At 44.4% G+C, this 18,991-nt stretch overlaps 1 protein-coding gene across 1 annotated transcript in view; it reads left to right on the top strand.

Annotated features, from left to right (window-relative positions):
* NDUFAF2 (NADH:ubiquinone oxidoreductase complex assembly factor 2) overlaps nucleotides 1-18,991 on the top strand; it is a 115,144-nt gene that overhangs the window by 59,223 nt on the left and 36,930 nt on the right. Inside the window, exon 2 of the mRNA XM_075342561.1 lies at nucleotides 12,881-12,970. Within this exon, the coding sequence (XP_075198676.1) occupies nucleotides 12,881-12,970 (90 nt within the window). The remainder of the gene's footprint in view (nucleotides 1-12,880; nucleotides 12,971-18,991) is intronic.

Raw genomic sequence — 18,991 nt, 5'->3', positions numbered from 1 at the left:
ATCTGAAATGATCCAAGGAGCAAAACATAAAAAATGGATAATCTCCTTTCCAGCGGTAACCGCAGCCATTCCGGGCACCCAGGATCGCAGCTCAGCGCCTCCTCTGAAGTCATTTCCTAGTAAGTTGCCTTCTTTAATGAAATAAAGATTCCTTTAATTACTCACAGGGGACGGAGCAAACACACAAACATCTCATATCACAACTTTCTAATCTCATTTGAAGCGAACATTTGAAGCAGAGGATTGTTGTTGACTAATCTGTGTAAATGAGCGGCCGACATGTAACGCGATGATGGTTCTTACTTCATTATTTCAATTGTCAGCAGCCCTGTCTGTGCAGCCAATGAAGACCTTAATATATTATAATTGGCTCCCAGAATCTGTTACATCTGCCACTTCTCATAGCTCACACCTCACGTATTCTCACATCGGCTGAGCGTGTACACAAATCGCAGATATGAAAACAAAAATAATTGTCAATGTTTTAATTAAAAAATAGTCATATCTTCTAATCCTTTTTTTTTTTCCATTGGATTGAAGTGAATGTTACTGCACTGCAATGCCAGTCACAGCCCATGGACAAGAGTGGCGCTGTTTCTAGGGATAAGAATACAAAAAATACTCCAAAATCCTCAGGTTTAACCCCTTCACGCCCTTAAATGTAGTAGTATGTCATATGTCGTGTCCCTGCCTTTGATGCGGGCTCACACACCAAGCCCACATCTTTCCCTGTGACACACCCAAGGGCTTTGGGGTACTCGGTCCCGGGCTGTATATTACTGGGATAATTCACTGGGTGGCCGTTGCCCGGTTTCGTGGCCCTTGGGGTCGCTTTAAAAGTGATTTTGTACAAGGTAAAAAAAATAAAAATGAAGTGTTTTTCGTGACGCCACTTGCGGTATGCGGCTATATAGGGAAGGCTGGAAAGTCTCTCACTGCTGGGGCTGGTGGTATTGGGCAGTTTAGGTGTGATGGCTCTCCGCAAGTAGAGCTAGGCCCCAGGGGAGAATGATGATGGTTGTAGTCTATAGATGCAAAGGGGTAGATAGAATTCAGACAACACAGGGGCTGCGGTTTAACTTGTGCTTTACTCACGGGTTTGGAGTTGCTGCTACCCAGTTTGTACTGGTCTTTACCAATCCGGTATTCCCTTTGTTCCAGTGCCGGTGTAGTAACTGGTGAGTTTTACTTCCATGCACCCTGTAGTAGTTGGTGGGTCCCCGTGGCTTGGAGCATTTCGGGGTCCCCTCCGGTTTCACAGTCCTGGCCCATATGACAGGCAGCTTGAACATCTCTTGGGTCTGACCTCTGTACCCGTTCCCAGGTTCCCTTTTTGCTGCTGTGTCCCAGACACTAATATCGGCAAGGTCCTTGATGGTCCCCTCACCGGGCAGATTATCAGGTGAGCCTGCAGCGTCTTCCTGAACTAGGGCTCTGTACCCCGTCGGTGCTCGGTCCAGTGAGTACTCGTACCGTACTCTCCCAGGCAACCGTAACATTTTAATCAGTAGTCACTTCACACCTCCGGTCAGCACATTAACTTCTGACTGAACGTCTTACTCACGTCACATCGACTGACTGAATGTCTGGAAAGATGCCCCCCTCCCATCACTCTACTGACTAGCCCCTCCTCTCCCGGGTTTCTAACTAGTGGATTGGATGTGTCCCGACCAATAGGTGGCCATCCATCAGTTCCATCTCTAGCTTGTCACCCAGTCTGGGGAAAAAGATGTGGATTTGTGTGTGTGTTTTGATGTTTACCAGCACTGGTGTTCCAGGAATCTGGGGTTAGATGTAGTACCCTGTGGCACCTGACACTCAGGGGCGCCACACCTGCACATGTTGACTGATATGATCTTCCAACATGTGCCTCTAATAGGAGCGGGTGGACTGGAGATCCACCCACTGCTGTTAACCAGTTAAATTGCGCTGTCAATCTCTGACAGCGGGATTTAACACACGCCAGTGGGGAGGGCACCATTAGTCGCACCCATCAGCAGTCCTGTGACGTGATTGCGGAGAGCCAATGGATTGTCATCACAGCCGGGAGTCCGCTGTTGACCCCTTTGTCTGTCATGACGAACTTCCTGTGGACTCCCAGCTAGTTTCCCACGCTGGTACTTGACAGGCTTCAAATTAAAGGGTGCTCTACATGCTGTGACATCGCTATTGCTAGCAATGTCGAGCGCGATAGCACCCGCCCCCGTCGTATGTGCGACATTTGGTGATCGCTGCCATAGCTAACATTATCGCTACGGCAGCATCACACGCACATACCTTGTCAGTGATGTCGCTGTGACCACCGAACAATCCCTCCCTCAAGGGGGAGGTGCGTTCGGTGTCACCGCAACATCACTAAATGGCCTTCCAATAGAAGCAGAGGGGCGGAGATGAGCGGGACGTAACCTCCTGCCCACCTCCTTCCTTCCGCATTGCCGGTGGATGCAGGTAAGGAGATGTTTGTCGTTCCTGCGGTGTCACACGCAGCGATGTGTGGTGCCGCAGGAGCGACGAACAACATCGTACCGGCAGCAGCAACGATGTTAAGGAAATGAACGACGTGTCAATGAGCAACGATATTTCACGTTTTTGTGCTCTGTGATCGTCGCTCATTTGTGTCACACGCTGCAATGTCGCTAACGGCGCCGGATGTGCGTCACTAACGACGTGACCCTGACGATATATCGGTAGCGATGTCACAGCGTGTAAAGCCCCCTTAAGTAACGTCTGCAATTCGACGAGGGCAGGCACATTGCGTTCACCATTGACTTCCTGTGGACACCGCCTGCAAGCCACCACTCATAGGAAGTCATCATTTCTGTTCTACAGAGCGGTGCTGATGCTGCTCTGTGCAGCACAAGCGATCGGATGATCGCAGCTGCAATTCCCCTAAGGAGATTAGTAAATGCAATAAAAAGTGTAAAAAAAAAAAAAAAAATTTAAAATATAATTATTTTTTTTTTACCACTTTGATAAACGTAAAAGTGTAAAAGTATGCATGTTTTGTATCTACAAACTCGCACTGAGTTGGGAAATCATAATGCCAGGTCAGTTTTACCATATAGTGTACTTAGTAAATAAAAAAAAAATTGTGGAATCGCACTTTTTTTTTTTTACAATTTCACCCCATATCATTAATGGTGCAATTCAATAGTACAACTCGTCCGCCAAAAAAACAAGCCCTCATATGGCTATATTGTCTGAAACATAAAGTACTGGCTCTACAAAGAAGGGGAGAAAAAGGGAGAAACTGAAAATTGCCGGTTGGTGAATGGGTTAAAATATCTTTATTGTGATTGTACCCCCAAAATGGTGCCACTTGCAAATACAGCTCAGGGAAAACAAGCCTTCATTCAGCTACATCAACGAAAAATTAAAAAGTTTTGGCCATTGGAATACGACAATAAAATGAAGAATAATAAAAAAAATAATAGTTTGGCATTAAGGAAAAAATGGTTGTGGCGGCAAGAGTTTAGATTGACAAGTAGGTGTTACCAGCTGGGAGTGTCTCCTTACTGTCCAACCAGTGTTCATAGTAACTGGTAACACCCACTTGTCAATTTATCCATGACTTTCTTAGAAGAATAACTGAAGAACAACACAGTCTAGTGTTCTAAGAAAAGATGTTTCAGAATTTATTTTATTTATTTTTAAATGGAAATACAAGTACCTATGTACTAAACTGTTATGTTAGGAAAGGTCCCCTTTAAATGATAAAAATTCTGCTCGCCTGCAGCCACTACTAAAGGAGACCTGCTTCTTAAAGGGCACCTGTCAGGTGTGATATGCAGCCAGGACCACGAGCAGTTCTGGGTGCGTATTTCTAATCCCTGCCTTACTGTCCCTGTATCTAGTAGCATAGATAAAGAGATCTTTAGAAAAAAGTATTTTTTTTTTCTAAAAATCCTTTGTGATATGCTAATGAGCGCAGCAACTAGTCGCAAGGACGTTAGTTCCTGCGCTCATTCCGCCCTCTTAGCATATTAGTATGCCCGCAGGGGCGTTCTTACGTGCTAAGAGGGCCAACTAGCCAAGGGAAGTAACGGCCATGTGAATAGTCCCCGCGCTCATTACCATATGGTAAACTATCTTTAGAAATACTTTTTCTAAAGATCTCTTTTATATATGCTACTAGATACAGGGACGGTTAGGCAGGGATTATAGATATGCAGCCAGAACTGCTCGTGGTTCTGGGTGCATATTGGACCCGACACAGTTCTCTTTAATGTCTATGAGTTGAATTCACTAATACAATATAGCACCCTCTATTGGCAGCAGCAAGCAGCTTACATCTTTTGGTACTAATTCTCTCTCAGGAAAATAAATCTTTTATTTTTTCATCGCATCCTAAAGGTGACATTGCACTTAACACATACAGTATATATAAACTGATATACTGTATAATTATAATAATAATTTATTCATTTATATAGCGCTATTAATTCCATAACACTTTACATACCGTACATTGGCAACTGTATATTCCTAAAATATATAGAATGGGGTAATACTAATCCAAATACTGTCCATAGGACACTTTATTTTTTATTTTTTTGTAAAAGTAAAGATTGTAGGTATTATTTTTGTTTTTTGCATCAATTACATTACAGCTTTTGCCTTATTCCTACGCTGTTTATTCAGTCATCGTCGTTCTTGGGGTATGCTCGATAATGTGGGCATGGTTTTCAGCTATTTCATCATGTACACCCTCCATTATCTTAATGGAGTGCCATATCTAATTTTTTCTTTTGCATAGTAGCAGTAGAAGAGTAATGTGCAACATGTTAAAGCTTAGTGCAAAGATCGTGTGACATGATACATTAAGATGAAAAGAACAAAGAAAAACATGAATTTTTTAAAAAATTGGTACCAAATCATCAGACATTGTTTCATTTTGATGAATTTGGCGTAAACTTGAAACATTTATTTTTATATATTTTATATATATATATATATATATATATATATATATATATATATATATATATATATATATATATAATTTATATTATGTTATGAAGATTGGTGCCAGGCACATCGGTCGATAGGAGGTATGTATTGCAGAGATGGTTATCCTCTGTGATGTAAGCATGGGTGCAAGCTCTAGTACTAAGAAAGTTATTAGATCACGTCAGGGCCAGGTTTTATGAGCAGCTGGAGAGCTGGGCCAGTCTGGCTGCTCACATACCTCACCCTTGGTAGTGGTACATAATAAAATGAAGACCAGTAGTCTGATAGATGTTCTGTGTGTGGAAATTGGAACATATAAGGAATAACGTCTGGAACTCCATTCTACTACTGAACTGGGTGCAAAAACCTAAAAAACATCACTATATGGAGAGAAGGTATGCACACCAGTGACTATGTAAGGGGAATACATGTAATAGCAGAAACTGCTGTGTGACTACTGACATGAAAAATTCAATAGCTATATGTAAGAATGAAATGTGAAAAATGGAACCTGCATTACTGCCATGATTATATGAATAAAGAGAAATTTAGCTACTGAATTGATCAATGCAATAGAGCCCAACACTACGCCAAAGTATTTCTCTACGTTGGGGTCCCTAGCTTGTGTGTGTCCTCTCATGCAGTTTAAAAAAAACTTACCGTGTATGGGAAGCTGAGACCCAGGCTATATATGCGTATAATGTGGATTGGCAATAGGTGTGGTGGGGAGGGTTCACAAACGAAAAACTACTAACAAATAAGGAATAACGTTTGGAACTCCATTCTACTACTGAACTGGGTGCAAAAAACCTAAATAAACATCACTATATGGAGATAAGGTATGCACACCAGTGACTATGCAAGGGGAATACATGTAATAGCAGAAACTGCTGTGTGAATACTGACATGAAAAATTCAATAGCTTGAATTTTTCATGTCAGTAGTCACACAGCAGTTTCTGCTATTTCATGTATTCCCCTTGCATAGTCACTGGTGTGCATACCTTATCTCCATATATGGAAATTGGAACATGTCCTATTGGATATCTTGGTGTGAACTCCTGTGCGGGCGAACCATGCAAATACAGCGAGGAAAATAAGTATTTGATACACTGCCAATTTTGCAAACTTTCCTACCAACAAAGAATAGACAGGTCTGTTATTTTTATCGTAGGTACACTTCAACTGTGACAGAATCTTCTCCAAAGGTCCAGAAAATCACATTGTATGATTTCTAAATATTTTATACAATAAAATGCAAATTAATTATTTGATACAATAGAAAAACAGAACTTAATATTCGGTACAGAAACCTTTTGTTTGCAATTACAGAGGTCAGACGTTTGCTTTAGTTCTTAAACAAGTTACACACACTGCAGCAAGGGTTTTTTCCCCACTCCTCCATACAGATCTCCAATAAATCTTTCAGGTTTCGGGACTGTCGCTGGGTATCCTTGAGTTTCAGCTCCCTCCAAAGCTTTTCTATTGGGTTCAGGTCTGGACACTGGATAGGCCACTCCAGGACTTTGGAATGCTTCGTACAGAGACACTACTTAGTTTCCTTGGCTGTGTGTTTCACCGTGTGTGTGACCCAGCCATGACCCATCTTCAATGCTCTTTCTGAGGAAAGTAGGTTGTTGGCCAAAATCTTGCGATACATGACCCCATTCATCCACCCTTCAAAATAGTGCAGGCAGCCTGTCCCATTTGCTGATTAGCACCCCAAAAGTATGATGTTTCCACCCCCATGCTTCACGGTTATGACAATGTTCTTGAGGTTGTACTGACCCTTATTCTTCCCCCAAACATGGAAAGTGGAGTTGATACGAAAAGTTCTATTTTGGTCTCATCTGTCATCCAGATGGTCATTGGCAAACTTTAAACGAGCTTGGACATGGGCTGGCATGAGCAGGGGGACCTTGCATGCCCTGCAGGTTTTAATCCATGATGGCATAGTGTGTTACTGACGATAATCTTTGAGACTGTGATCCCAGCTCTTTTCAAATCATTGAGCAGGTCCTTCCTTGTAGTTCTGGGCTGATTCTTGACCTTTCTTTCTCAGAATCATCCTTACCCCACGAGGCAAGATTCTGCATGGAACCCCAGACTGAGTAAGGTTGACATTCATCCTGTGTTTCTTCCATTTTCTAATGATTGTGCCAACAGTTGTTGCCTTCTCACCAAGCTGCTTGCCTATTGTCCTGTAGCCCATATCAGCCTTGTGCAGGTCTACAATTTTGTCCCTGGTGTCATTAGACATCTCTTTGGTATTGGCTATGGTGGAGAGGTTGGAGTGTGATTAATTGAGTGTGTGGACAAGTGTCTTTTTATAGAGGTAACAAGTTCTAACAGGTGCAGTTAATACAGGTAATGAGTACAGGGTAAGAGGACTTCTTGAAGAACCAATAACAGGTCTGTGAGAACAAGAATTCTTGTTGGTTGATGGGTGATACTTATTTCATGCACTAAAATGTAAATTAATTATTTAAAACTTATACAATGTGATTTTTCTGGATTTTTTTTATTCTGTCTGTCACAGTTGAAGTCTACCTACGATAAAAATTACACACCTCTCCATTCTTTGTAGGTGGGAAAATATGTAAAATTGTCAGTGTATCAAATACTTATTTTCCCCACTGTATATAAGGACTTTTTACTTTGTTTATTTGTGCCATAAAAGGCTGTTTTTATTTCTATTTTACTGGAGCGGTTCATGAGGATGGAATAACCGTGGACTTAAAGGAAATCTTCCTGTGGTTGCCTCAAATCTGCAAATGAGCAAGTCAGAACTTAATTATATATATATATATATATATATATATATATATATATATATATATATATATATATATATATATATATAATTATACTGTATATTATCTCGAGTCCTCTGGCTCCACCAGTGGGTTGTCTTAGTTAATAACTGGAATGACCTTTTACATGTTGAGGGGATGTAGTATCTGCTCAGGTCTCACCAGTCAGTAAACCATTGCCCCCTGTAATGGTAGCGGCTCTGTGCCTCTGGGCCTGACTGCCAAGCCGTCTGACAATAAGAAGTCTTCTCGGCTTTGATCTTCCGCTTTCCTTCATGTGACCTTTGCTGACAGATAATTTATTTCTTTCTAATCCATTTGAGAATATTAAATCCTTAAGGGCGCACGTTATTCTTTCTTGTTCAAAGCCATGCTAATTTGCAGTGCAATTTTCATTGTAAATATTATAGAGCAAAGCCATCTTGTCTTCTTAACATCTAATCCCTTTCAAAGAGGAAATATCGAGAGTTTTGTGCAGCGCAAGAAGAGTTCCTATCCTCTCTGGTTTTCTTTTTTTCTGTTTATTTTTTGGCATCTTTGGGAACCTTGTACTGTACATTGTGCGCTATGCTTCAGAGCAGTGGTTCAGTCTAGGAGGCTGGTCTCATATTTGAAGCGCCAGCTGGTTAGTCAGGGGAAACAGAGGAGACAGTTTTCATGGAAGTAATTATATGCGCCACAGGCCGTTCCATGGCTGCAGCAATATTTCATTTAGCAACATAAGTGACTCATTTTAAACTTTATTGTATTGCGTCAGTAGCTCACAGAAGTATACATACACCCAAAAAAGGATTTTGTGTTTATTTCTTTTCACTTACAGATTAGTCATGGGGGGTCTCATAGATGCCTCCCATTACTAATCTAGGGCTTAGTGGCAGTTGTGGGTTGTTATTAACTCCTTATTACTCCAATTGCCACCGCACCAGGGCAGTGGGAAAGTGTCGGGACTGTCGCATCTAATGGATGCTGCAATTCTGGGAAGCTGCAAACTGGTGTTTTTAGGCTGGAGGGGGGGGCCAATAAGCACAGGTCTCCCCAGTCTGAGAATACCAGCCCCGATGACTTTATCATTTCTGGGTATCAAAATTGGGGGGACCGCACGCTGTTTTTTTTTTTTTGTTTTGTTTTGTTTTTTTAATTATTTATATAAATATTAAAAAAAAAAAAGCTACATGCGTTTCCTCTTCTTTTAATACAGAGCCAAGATTAGTGCATGGTGGGCGCAGCAGCCTGTAGCCGTATGCTTTATCTGTGCTGGGTATCATAATATGGGGGGACCCTACGACCATTTTCTTTTATATACTTAGTTTTATTCCATGACAGTGACCCGCAGACTGGGTCTGTGATTGGTTGCAGTCGGACACGCTGCCACACAGGCTGAGGGCACGTTTGACTGCAACTAATCACAGACGCTAGGACTGCCGTTGGACAGGGAAAGCAGTGTATATGGATTAGCATTAATGAGCGGCCCTGGAAGTAGAATGACCGGCCGCAGGAGAAGTTAGGCTATGTGCCCACGCTGCGGAAAATTTGCGGAATTTGCAGCGATTTTTTTTTCGCGGAAATTCAGCGGATTTTTTAAAAATTCGCATTACAGCAAGTCCCCAGCCATTTCTACGGCATTTAGGAACTGCAGTGCCCATGCTGCGTTTGTTTCTGCTGCGGAAATAGTGCGGATTTCCCTGCAAAAAAATCTGCAGCATGTGAATTATTCCTGCTAATTTTTCAGCAGGATCCTATCCTTACCTGCCTTGATTGAAGACACCGGAGTCACTTCCTCCGGTGCAGAGGAGCACGGTGCAGCCAGGAGTGGGCAGCAGGAGGTGGGCGGGGCCTGCACTAGCTCCGGTCATGTGACAGCCGGAGCTAGTTCAGGCCCGCCCACCTTCTCCGGCAGTGTGCAGACAGACACAGCCGGAGAGTGAAGTGCTGCGTGATGAAGGTAAATATGAACTCCCCGATCACTCAGCACTTGTTCTGCATTGAGGATGCAGTGCAGAAGCCATGGTACTGTATCCTCAATGCAGAATAACCGCACCATATCCGCAGGACATTCCGCTGTACATCCGCAGCATGAAAACAGACAAATTTGTGCTGCGGTTTTCTGTGAGCTCCTGCGGAATGTCCTACGGATATAACCGCAGGACACTTTCCCCGTGGGCACATAGCCTTACAGCCGCGCCGGAGACTCTGTAAGTATGAAGCACTTGTTTCATTCTTATTTTCTTTATTTTAGCTTTATTTTTTATATCCCGAGTTACTGGACCCAGATCATTGTTGGAATTCACTGAGAATTCCGGGCCCGGCACTCGGGTAAGTTTGAAACCGCGTGGATCCGAACTTTTACAGTCCGGGTCCCCCCATCTCTACACATGTGAGGATTCATACGTCTATCAACACAAAGAGTGACACTGAACTGATGAACAACCAGCCTACATTTGCTCCAATACGGTGTTTAATATACCTGTTTTCAGCCAAAAATGGCGCAATTTACCTGTTAAAAGTTTTTTCTGTTTTCAAGAATGAAGGGATTTTGAATGTCCTTGTTTACTGTTCGTTGTCTAGGTTACCGACCACCATTGTTGCTGAGCACTCTGCGCTTACAAGGACATAATCAGTCCTTTACACCAAATTATATCTAATGTTAAAAGATTATATTGATTACCTGCTGTAATGAGCAATGCACTGCAAACGTTGATTTGGCAGGAAATACAAGTGCAGCATGAGGAACTTTTTCTTCCTTTCTAAAATCTGAACCATGTAATCACTGGTCCTGTTCTTCCCTTGGAATCAGTAAAGCAACAGATCCGTTTTGGCACATGAATTCAGTTTGTCCATCAAAACAGTATGTGCCAACAAAAATGTAAACTTAGCCTTATTCTTTAAAAAGCCATGAAAAATATTGCTGCACCCTCCCTTTACTTTTGGGTACTGACCTGTGTTTGAAGATGTCCATCATAAATTTTCCATGTAATCATAATGGTTTCTTGTTTAAACCATTTTCTGGATTTCTCCAGAATTGTGGCCTAAAGTAAAAATAAACAGTTTATAGAACGGCGCCGTTGTGTATATCATGTCAATATATTATATATTTAATTGTAGCTTGTTACTTGGATTTGTGACTTTACTGACTTTTATGAATAGAAATATATATATATATATATATATATATATATTACTAGAAGGTGGCCCGATTCTACGCATCGGGTATTCTAGAATTTACGTATTGTGTAGTTCATGTATGATTTTTGTGTTATATATATATATGTTGTTGTGTGTAGTTACCAAGTGTTTGTGTAGGGCGCTGTACATGTTCTGGGTGTTGTCTGGGTGTGGCGGGGGGTGAGAGTGGTGTTGTATGTGTGTTGCGTTGTTTGTGGAGCGCTGTGTGTCTGTCGCATTGTGTGTGTGTGTGTGTGTGTTGCGCGGTTTGTGTGGGTGTGGTGTGTTTTGGGGGGAGGTATGTTTTGTGCAATGTGTGTGTTGTGCGGTATGTGCGTATATTTATGTATGCCGCGGTGTTTGTGTGTTGGGTGTTGTGTGTGTGCGGCGTTGTCTGTGTGTGTGGGTGTCTGTGTAGGGCGGTGTTTGAGGTTCCCAGTGTGTGTGTGTGTGTGTGTTTGGGGGGAGGTGTGCACCTCCCATCGTGCTCCATCCCCCATGCTGCGCACCCCCCATCGTGCCCCATCCCCCATGCTGCCCAACCCCCATCGTGCTCCATCCCCTATGCTGCGCATTCCCCATCGTGCTCCATCCCCGATGCTGCGCACCCCCCATCGTGCTCCATCCCCGATGCTGCGCACTCCCCATCGTGCTCCATCCCCGATGCTGCGCACTCCCCATCGTGCTCCATCCCCCATGCTGCGCACTCCCCATCGTGCTGCATCCTCCATGCTGCGCACTCCCCATCGTGCTCCATCCCCCATGCTGCGCACTCCCCATCGTGCTGCATCCTCCATGCTGCGCACTCCCCATCGTGCTCCATCCCCCATGCTGCGCACCCCCCATCGTGCTCCATCCCCCATGCTGCGCACCCCCATCGTGCTCCATCCCCCATGCTGCGCACCCCCCATCGTGCTCCATCCCCCATGCTGCGCACCCCCCATCGTGCTCCATCCCCCATGCTGCGCACCCCCCATCGTGCTCCATCCCCCATGCTGCGCACCCCCCATCGTGCTCCATCCCCCATGCTGCGCACTCCCCATCGTGCTCCATCCCCCATGCTGCGCACCCCCCATCGTGCTCCATCCCCCATGCTGCGCACCCCCATCGTGCTCCATCCCCCATGCTGCGCACCCCCCATCGTGCTACATCCCCCATGCTGTGCACCCCATCGTGCTCCATCCCCCATGCTATAATAGTTCTCCTATTATACTCAGAGAGGAGTATAATAGGAGGACTATAATAGGAGGAGTAGTCCTGGGGGGAGAGGAGTATAATGCCGGCTCCCTGCACATGTGTACCGGGATCCGGTGTACGCTGGTAACTATGATAGACATCGGGTAACTAAGGGACCTTAGTTACCCGATGTGTATAATGGTTACCAGCGTTCACCGGCTCCGTCACGATCCCAGCAGCGCCAGACATACCCTTGCGATGCTGGGATCGTGACGGAGCCAGTGTACACTGGTAACTATGATACACATCGGGTAACCAAGGGACCTTAGTTACCCGATGTGTATAATGGTTACCAGCGTACACCGGCTCCGTCACGATCCCAGCAGCGCAAGGTTATGTCTGGCGATGCGTGCGGAGGGCCGAGGCGAGCGGGCAATCCATGCGGAGGGCGGGGCCAGGCCGAGGCGAGCGACCAATCCGTGGGGGGGCGGAGCCGAGGCGAGCGGCCAATCCGTGCGGGGGGCGGGGCCATGGCGAGCCCAGCGGCCAATCAGCTTTGTGTCACCGTAAGGACACAATTTTGGAGCAAGACAGACAGACAGAATAAGGCAATTATATATATATATATATATATATATATATATATATATATATATATATATATATATATATATATATATATATATATATATATATATATTTATTTATTATATTGATGTATATATGCGTAGTTCTCATCACAATCTTTATCCAAGACTTACGCTGTGTCTTGCTTTTTAGGCCAAGCAATTAGAGCTAGAAGAATGATGGAACCTGTGCAGAAAGAAGTGTACATGTATCAGACTGGACAGATTCCTACAGAGTGGGAAGGTAATGCTTTTTTTGGTTTAATTTCTTAGGTGCACATTATTGATGAACAGTAGTTGTCACGTATAGAGATGGGCGGACTCGCAGATGCCCGGGACCGGCGGGTAGTTGCTCACTTTTTTAAAAAAATTCAGATACGGTCCGGAATCCGGCCCCCAAATAAGTCTATGGGGATCAGATTAAAAATGGTGGTATAAGGGATAGGAGAATAGGAGCAAGTGCGCTGTACTTACCAAGGCTCTGGCATGGCTGTACGGTGCTCCTAGACCTCGCATTCACTTCCTGGGTCGCTAATTACAGTCAGATGCGCTCCCACCTTGAGTGGCAACGTGTCAGCTGACTGCATCTAATCACAGGCACCAGGATGGCCGGTGGGCAGGGAAAGCAGTGTAACTGAAGGAGCCCATACACTCTAGCATCTACCGTGAGCCTAGAATGTACGGGCTCCTTCCAGGTTAGTGGACATGACTCGCTTGGTTGGTGGGCATCACAATGTTTGCTCTCGTCAACCATAAACATCCTTCTCCCCCCACGCCCCTGCTTCTATTATAAACAACTCCATGCCCACGTGAACTTAGAAAAAGAATGTTTATTCTGGCTGGAAACGGACAGCATTTTGAACATGCCCCTATCATGTGATAGGGTTGTGTTGAAATTATGTCATACCTGGAAGGAGCCTATACACTCTAGCATCTGCTGTCAGTATCTTGGTATAAAAATACATAAATACTACAATTGGCACAGGGTCGCCCCATATTCTGATACCCAGCACAGATAAAGCACACAGCTACAGGCTGCAGCCCTAGTCCTATGCTTATCTTGGCTGTGTATCAAAAGAAGAGAAACCGCATGCGACTTTTTTTTTTTTTTTTTTTCATTATTTAACTAAATCATTTAAAAAAACCATGTGCGGTCCCCCCAATTTTGATATTCAGCCAAGATAAATCCCAACAACTGGGAGCTGGTATCCTCAGGCTGTTGAGACCCAGCCTAAAAATATCAGCCGCCCGGAATTGTCGCATCCATTAGATGCGACAAGCCTGGGGCTTTACCCAGCTCTTCCCGATTGCCCTGATACAGTGGCAATTGAGATAATGAGCGGTTAATAACAGCGTACAGTCCTGGATTAGTGATGGCAGATGTCAGAACACTCCATCACTAATTTGTAAGTGATAGTAAACAAACACAGACACCGAAAAAAATCCTTTACTGGGAATAAAATACAAAAAAGCACCCTCTTTCACCACTTAATTAACCCCAACACACCCCTGCAGTTCTGACGTAATCTACACGAGGTCTCACGGCGATTCCAGCTCTGCTACATCTCATTCACAGCATGCAGCCATAAAGTATGACTCCCTGCTGTGAGTGCAGAGAATGAATGAGCCGCGATGAGTGATGACTAATTGCAGTCAGACGCTGTCATACAGGCTGGGGGCACGTCTGACTGCAACCAATCACAGAGGGCAGGCCTGTTGGTGGGCGGGGAGGAGCAGTGCATATGTATGAGCAATGATTACCAGCCCAGGGAGGCCACAGGAGCAGCGTACAGCAGCGCGATAGCAACGTACAGCCTCTGGGGAGCCTCTGTAAGTATGAAGCGCTTCTTCATTCTTATTTTCTTTTTTTCCTTTTATATTTTCTTTAATTTCTCAACTGCCAAATCCGGATCAAACAGCCGGAATTCCGGGCTCAGCACCCGGGCAACTTTGAAACCACGCATATCCGGACTTTTACATTCTGGGTCCGCCCTTAGCTATTCATGTACACACGTCTCAGCACGTACCCTTTATGTAGTGTTAAGGCAGGGAGAGAGAAGCCTGCGGTGATTGGGCACAAGGTTGCATGATACAGTAACCTCACGTGAGCCCCACAAAAGCAAGTGTTGACCCCACTGAAACCGCGCCAGCAGTGGAGGTGAGTATAACCTTTTTTATTTTAAAAGTGGGGCAAACATGGGGAATGAGAAGGGGTTGTCCTAGTAGTGGACAACCCCTTTTAAATTAATGTTCTTTGATGTTCTAATTTCCCTTAGAAGTAGTCTGTAATATCCAATGTTTCATTGACAGCTACACATTTTGTTCATGTAGAGAGTTTACACTCGACTGTGGGCTGACTGATCGCAGAGTGTACACTCGACTTTGGGCTGACTGATCGCGGTGTCTACACTCCACTTTGGGCTGACTGATCGCGGCGTCTACACTCCAATTTGGGCTGATTGATCGCGGCGTCTACTCTCGACTTTGGGCTGACTGATAGCGGCGTCTACACTCGACTGTGGCTGATCGTGGGGTCTACACTTGACTGTGGGCTGTCTGATCGCTGCGTCTATATAACTGTGGGCTGACTGATCGTGACATCTACACGACTGGGCTGACTGATCGCGGCGTCTACACTCCACTTTGGGCTGACTGATCGCGGCGTCTACACTCGACTGTGACTGATCGCAGCGTCTACACTCCACTTTGGGCTGACTGATCGCGGCGTCTACACTCCACTTTGGGCTGACTGATCGTGGCGTCTACACTCGACTGTGGGCTGACTGATCGCGGCGTCTACACTCTACTGTGGGCTGACTGATCGCGGTGTCTACACTCGACTGTGGGCTGACTGATCGCGGCGTCTACACTCTACTGTGGGCTGACTGATCGCGGTGTCTACACTCGACTGTGGGCTGACTGATTGCGGCGTCTACACTCGACTGTGGACTGACCACAGCAGTAATATTGAATTACAAGCCTCCATTCTAATAACTGAGCAGACTTGTAAGGCATGGCTAGCCAAGGTCTATCCGAGTAATAGCTAATCTGATGTAGATACTCTCCATTCTGACTTGAAGGTATGGTCTGAAGCAGGGGGCGCTACTCTATGACGTCCATATTAACACAGATTGTCATCATGAGACAAGTCTTTTTGCATCCTTGATTGAGACTTTTGAATAGAAGCTATAAATAATAGCACCTAGCCAACCCACCCCAATATAATAATTTTATAAATAATATCAAATTGTACTGACGCCCGGGACGGTATAAAAAGCAGTGTCGTCTGAGGCCGACTTCCAGAAGCTAATCCCCATCCTCATCTTCATCATTCATTTCCCTCTAGTGCAGTTGCTAGAAGACGCACTCGGTAAATTACGCTCCCAGTCCTCCTGCTGAATGGTCACCTATTGTCTATGCCGATGGAATATTTTATTTACCTCCTCCCTGTGTCAGCCGCGCTCCTGAAAGCCTATCCGTCATTGCCAGGGCCTATAGAGATTTGGAGAGTGCATGCATTTTACTGTTTCAGCCTCCCAGTTTCCTGTAGCATTTAGTGATTAATGGCAGTTTTAATTTGCATGCTCACTTTTATGCTCATTAAAGTGTATTATGTGCCAGTAGGAGTGTAAAGGTTCAATGGAAATCTCATGCATACTAATCAAAATGCAAATAAGCGCAGATGAAAGAATGCCGGGGTCTCGCTAGGTACGAAATGTCCAGTTATCTCCTACCCAAGCAGGACTATTTACTACGGGCAGCGCTGCGAGTGCTCCACACGACCATCACCGGCAGAAGAGGCTATAATTAAACTTCTAGAAATGGGAGAGAGGTGACCGGTTCATGTCCAAGTCTCTTCTGTGTGCTCCGGAGAAGTCCATTCCCGCTGAATATGTTATACTTGGTATTTATTTATTCCGCCATCCGTTCGGTGAAGAAGCGGAGAATATGATTAGGTTTACGTAGAAATTCTCGCGCTGATTGAACAGTTTGGTGCTCTATTATAATTTGTGGAGCATTGTGAATCTCCGTTCCTTCATCAGAGCTGACGCATTTTAAAGTATAAGGTCACTTTGTGTAAAAACCTTACATTAATTAATATCTTGGGTATTTGCATAAATGTCATTTCCTAATTTTGAAGCATTTTTAACAGAAAGTCCGCACTACTGCTGTGCTGCACAAACCGCTGGGAAATACATATTGATTTTGCAGCAATTTTAAAGTGCCTTATAAAAGAAAGATTTTGGAAGATGTTCATTGAAATGGTTTCTATAATTAACTTATCAGGATGGGAAAAACTATATATCACTGGAGTTGAGCAAAAAAGTTCACTGAACCTACGTCCATGTCCACTAGACCAGAGCTCTGTGAACCTCCTACTACCTGCAGCTGTTTGATTAGCAGGCCACAAGACATCACACGTACATCGCACTGCAAAATTATGATAGTGCGGAGCTTAGTAACCAGATAAGACTTTTCACCTTTCTTAAGGCCGCTTTACACGCAACGACATCGCTAACTAGATGTCATTGGGGTCACGGAATTCGTGACGCACATCCGGGCTCGGTAGCGACGTCGTTGCGTGTGAAATGCACGAACGACCGTTAACGATCAAAATTACTTACCTAATCGTTGATCGTTGACGCGTCGTTACTTTCCCGATTATCGTTGCAGGGCGCAGGTTGTTCGTCATTCCTGCGGCAGCACACATAGCTATGTGTGACACAGCAGGAATGAGGAACATCACCTGACCTGCGGCCGCCCGCAATGAGGAAGGAAGGAGGTGGGCAGGATGTTCGTCCCGCTCGTCTCCGCCGCTCCGTTTCTATTGGGCGGCCGTTTTGTGACGCCGCTGTGACGCCGAACGAAAAGGAAAGGAGGCGGTTCGCCGGCCACAGCGACGTCGCTAGGCAGGTAAGTATGTGTGATGGGGCCTAACGATATTGTGCGCCACGGGCAGCGATTTGTCCGTAACGCACAAATGACGGGGGCGGGTGCGATAGGCTAGCGATGTCGCTGTGTGTAAAGTGGCCTTTATTATTATGATTGCCACTTGTCTCTACGTATTATTTATTCTGTGGATATCTGAATATTACAGTTAAGCCAAGAAATATTTGGACATGGGCACAAATTTTGGCATTTTACCTGTTTACCGAAACATATTCAATATACAGTTATGTATTCAATATCCATTTTTAAGTGCATATTCTCAGCTTTAATCGTAAAAGCTCTTTAATGAGCTGCATAGGCTATTCCCTTATTAATCCATCAACAATTAAAAGGTCTGGAGCTACTTCCAGGTGTATCATAGTATCATAGTTTTTAAGGTTGAAGGGAGACTCTAAGTCCATCTAGTTCAACCCGTAGCCTAACATGTTGATCCAGAGGAAGGCAAAAAAAAAAACAAAAAAACCCAATGTGACAAACAAGTTCCAATGGGGAAAAAATTTCCTTCCTGACTCCACATAGGGCAATCAGACTAGTTCCCTGGATCAACACCCCGTCATAAAATCTAATATACATAACTGGTAATATTACATTTTTCAAGAAATGCATCCAGGCTCTGCTTAAATGTTAGTAGTGAATCACTCATTACAACATCATGCGGCAGAGAGTTCCATAGTCTCACTGCTCGTACAGTAAAGAATCCTCGTCTGTGATTATGATTAAACCTTCTTTCCTCAAGACGTAGCAGATGCCCCCGTGTTCCAGTCGCAGGCCTAGGTGTAAAAAGATCTTTGGAAAGGTCTCTGTACTGTCCCCTCATATATTTATACATTGTGATTAGATCCCCCCTAAGCCTTCGTTTTTCCAGACTAAATAACCCCAAGTTTAATGACCTGTCTTGGTATTGCAGCCCACCCATTCCTCTAATAATCTTGGTGGCTCTTCTCTGCACCCTCTCCAGTTCAGCTATGTCCTTCTTATATATCGGTGACCAGAATTGTACACAGTATTCTAAGTGTGGTCGCACTAGTGACTTGTACAGAGGTAGAACTATATTTTTTTCATGAACACTTATACCTCTTTTAATACATCCCATTATTTTATTAGCCCTGGCAGCAGTTGCCTGACACTGTCCACTAAAGTGAAGTTTACCATCCACCCATACACCCAAGTCTTTTTCTGTGTCTGTTTTACCCAGTGTTCTACAATTAAGTACATAATCATAAATGTTATTTCCTCTACCCAAGTGCATGACCTTACATTTATCTACATTAAACTTCAATTGCCACTTCTCAGCCCAATCCTCCAATTTACATAA

Source organism: Anomaloglossus baeobatrachus, chromosome 1, assembly GCF_048569485.1.
Source record: "Anomaloglossus baeobatrachus isolate aAnoBae1 chromosome 1, aAnoBae1.hap1, whole genome shotgun sequence".
Classification (NCBI taxonomy): Eukaryota; Metazoa; Chordata; class Amphibia; order Anura; family Aromobatidae; genus Anomaloglossus; species Anomaloglossus baeobatrachus.
The sequence above is the reverse complement of the archived record's forward strand: the minus strand, read 5'-3'. Positions and strand labels throughout refer to the sequence as shown.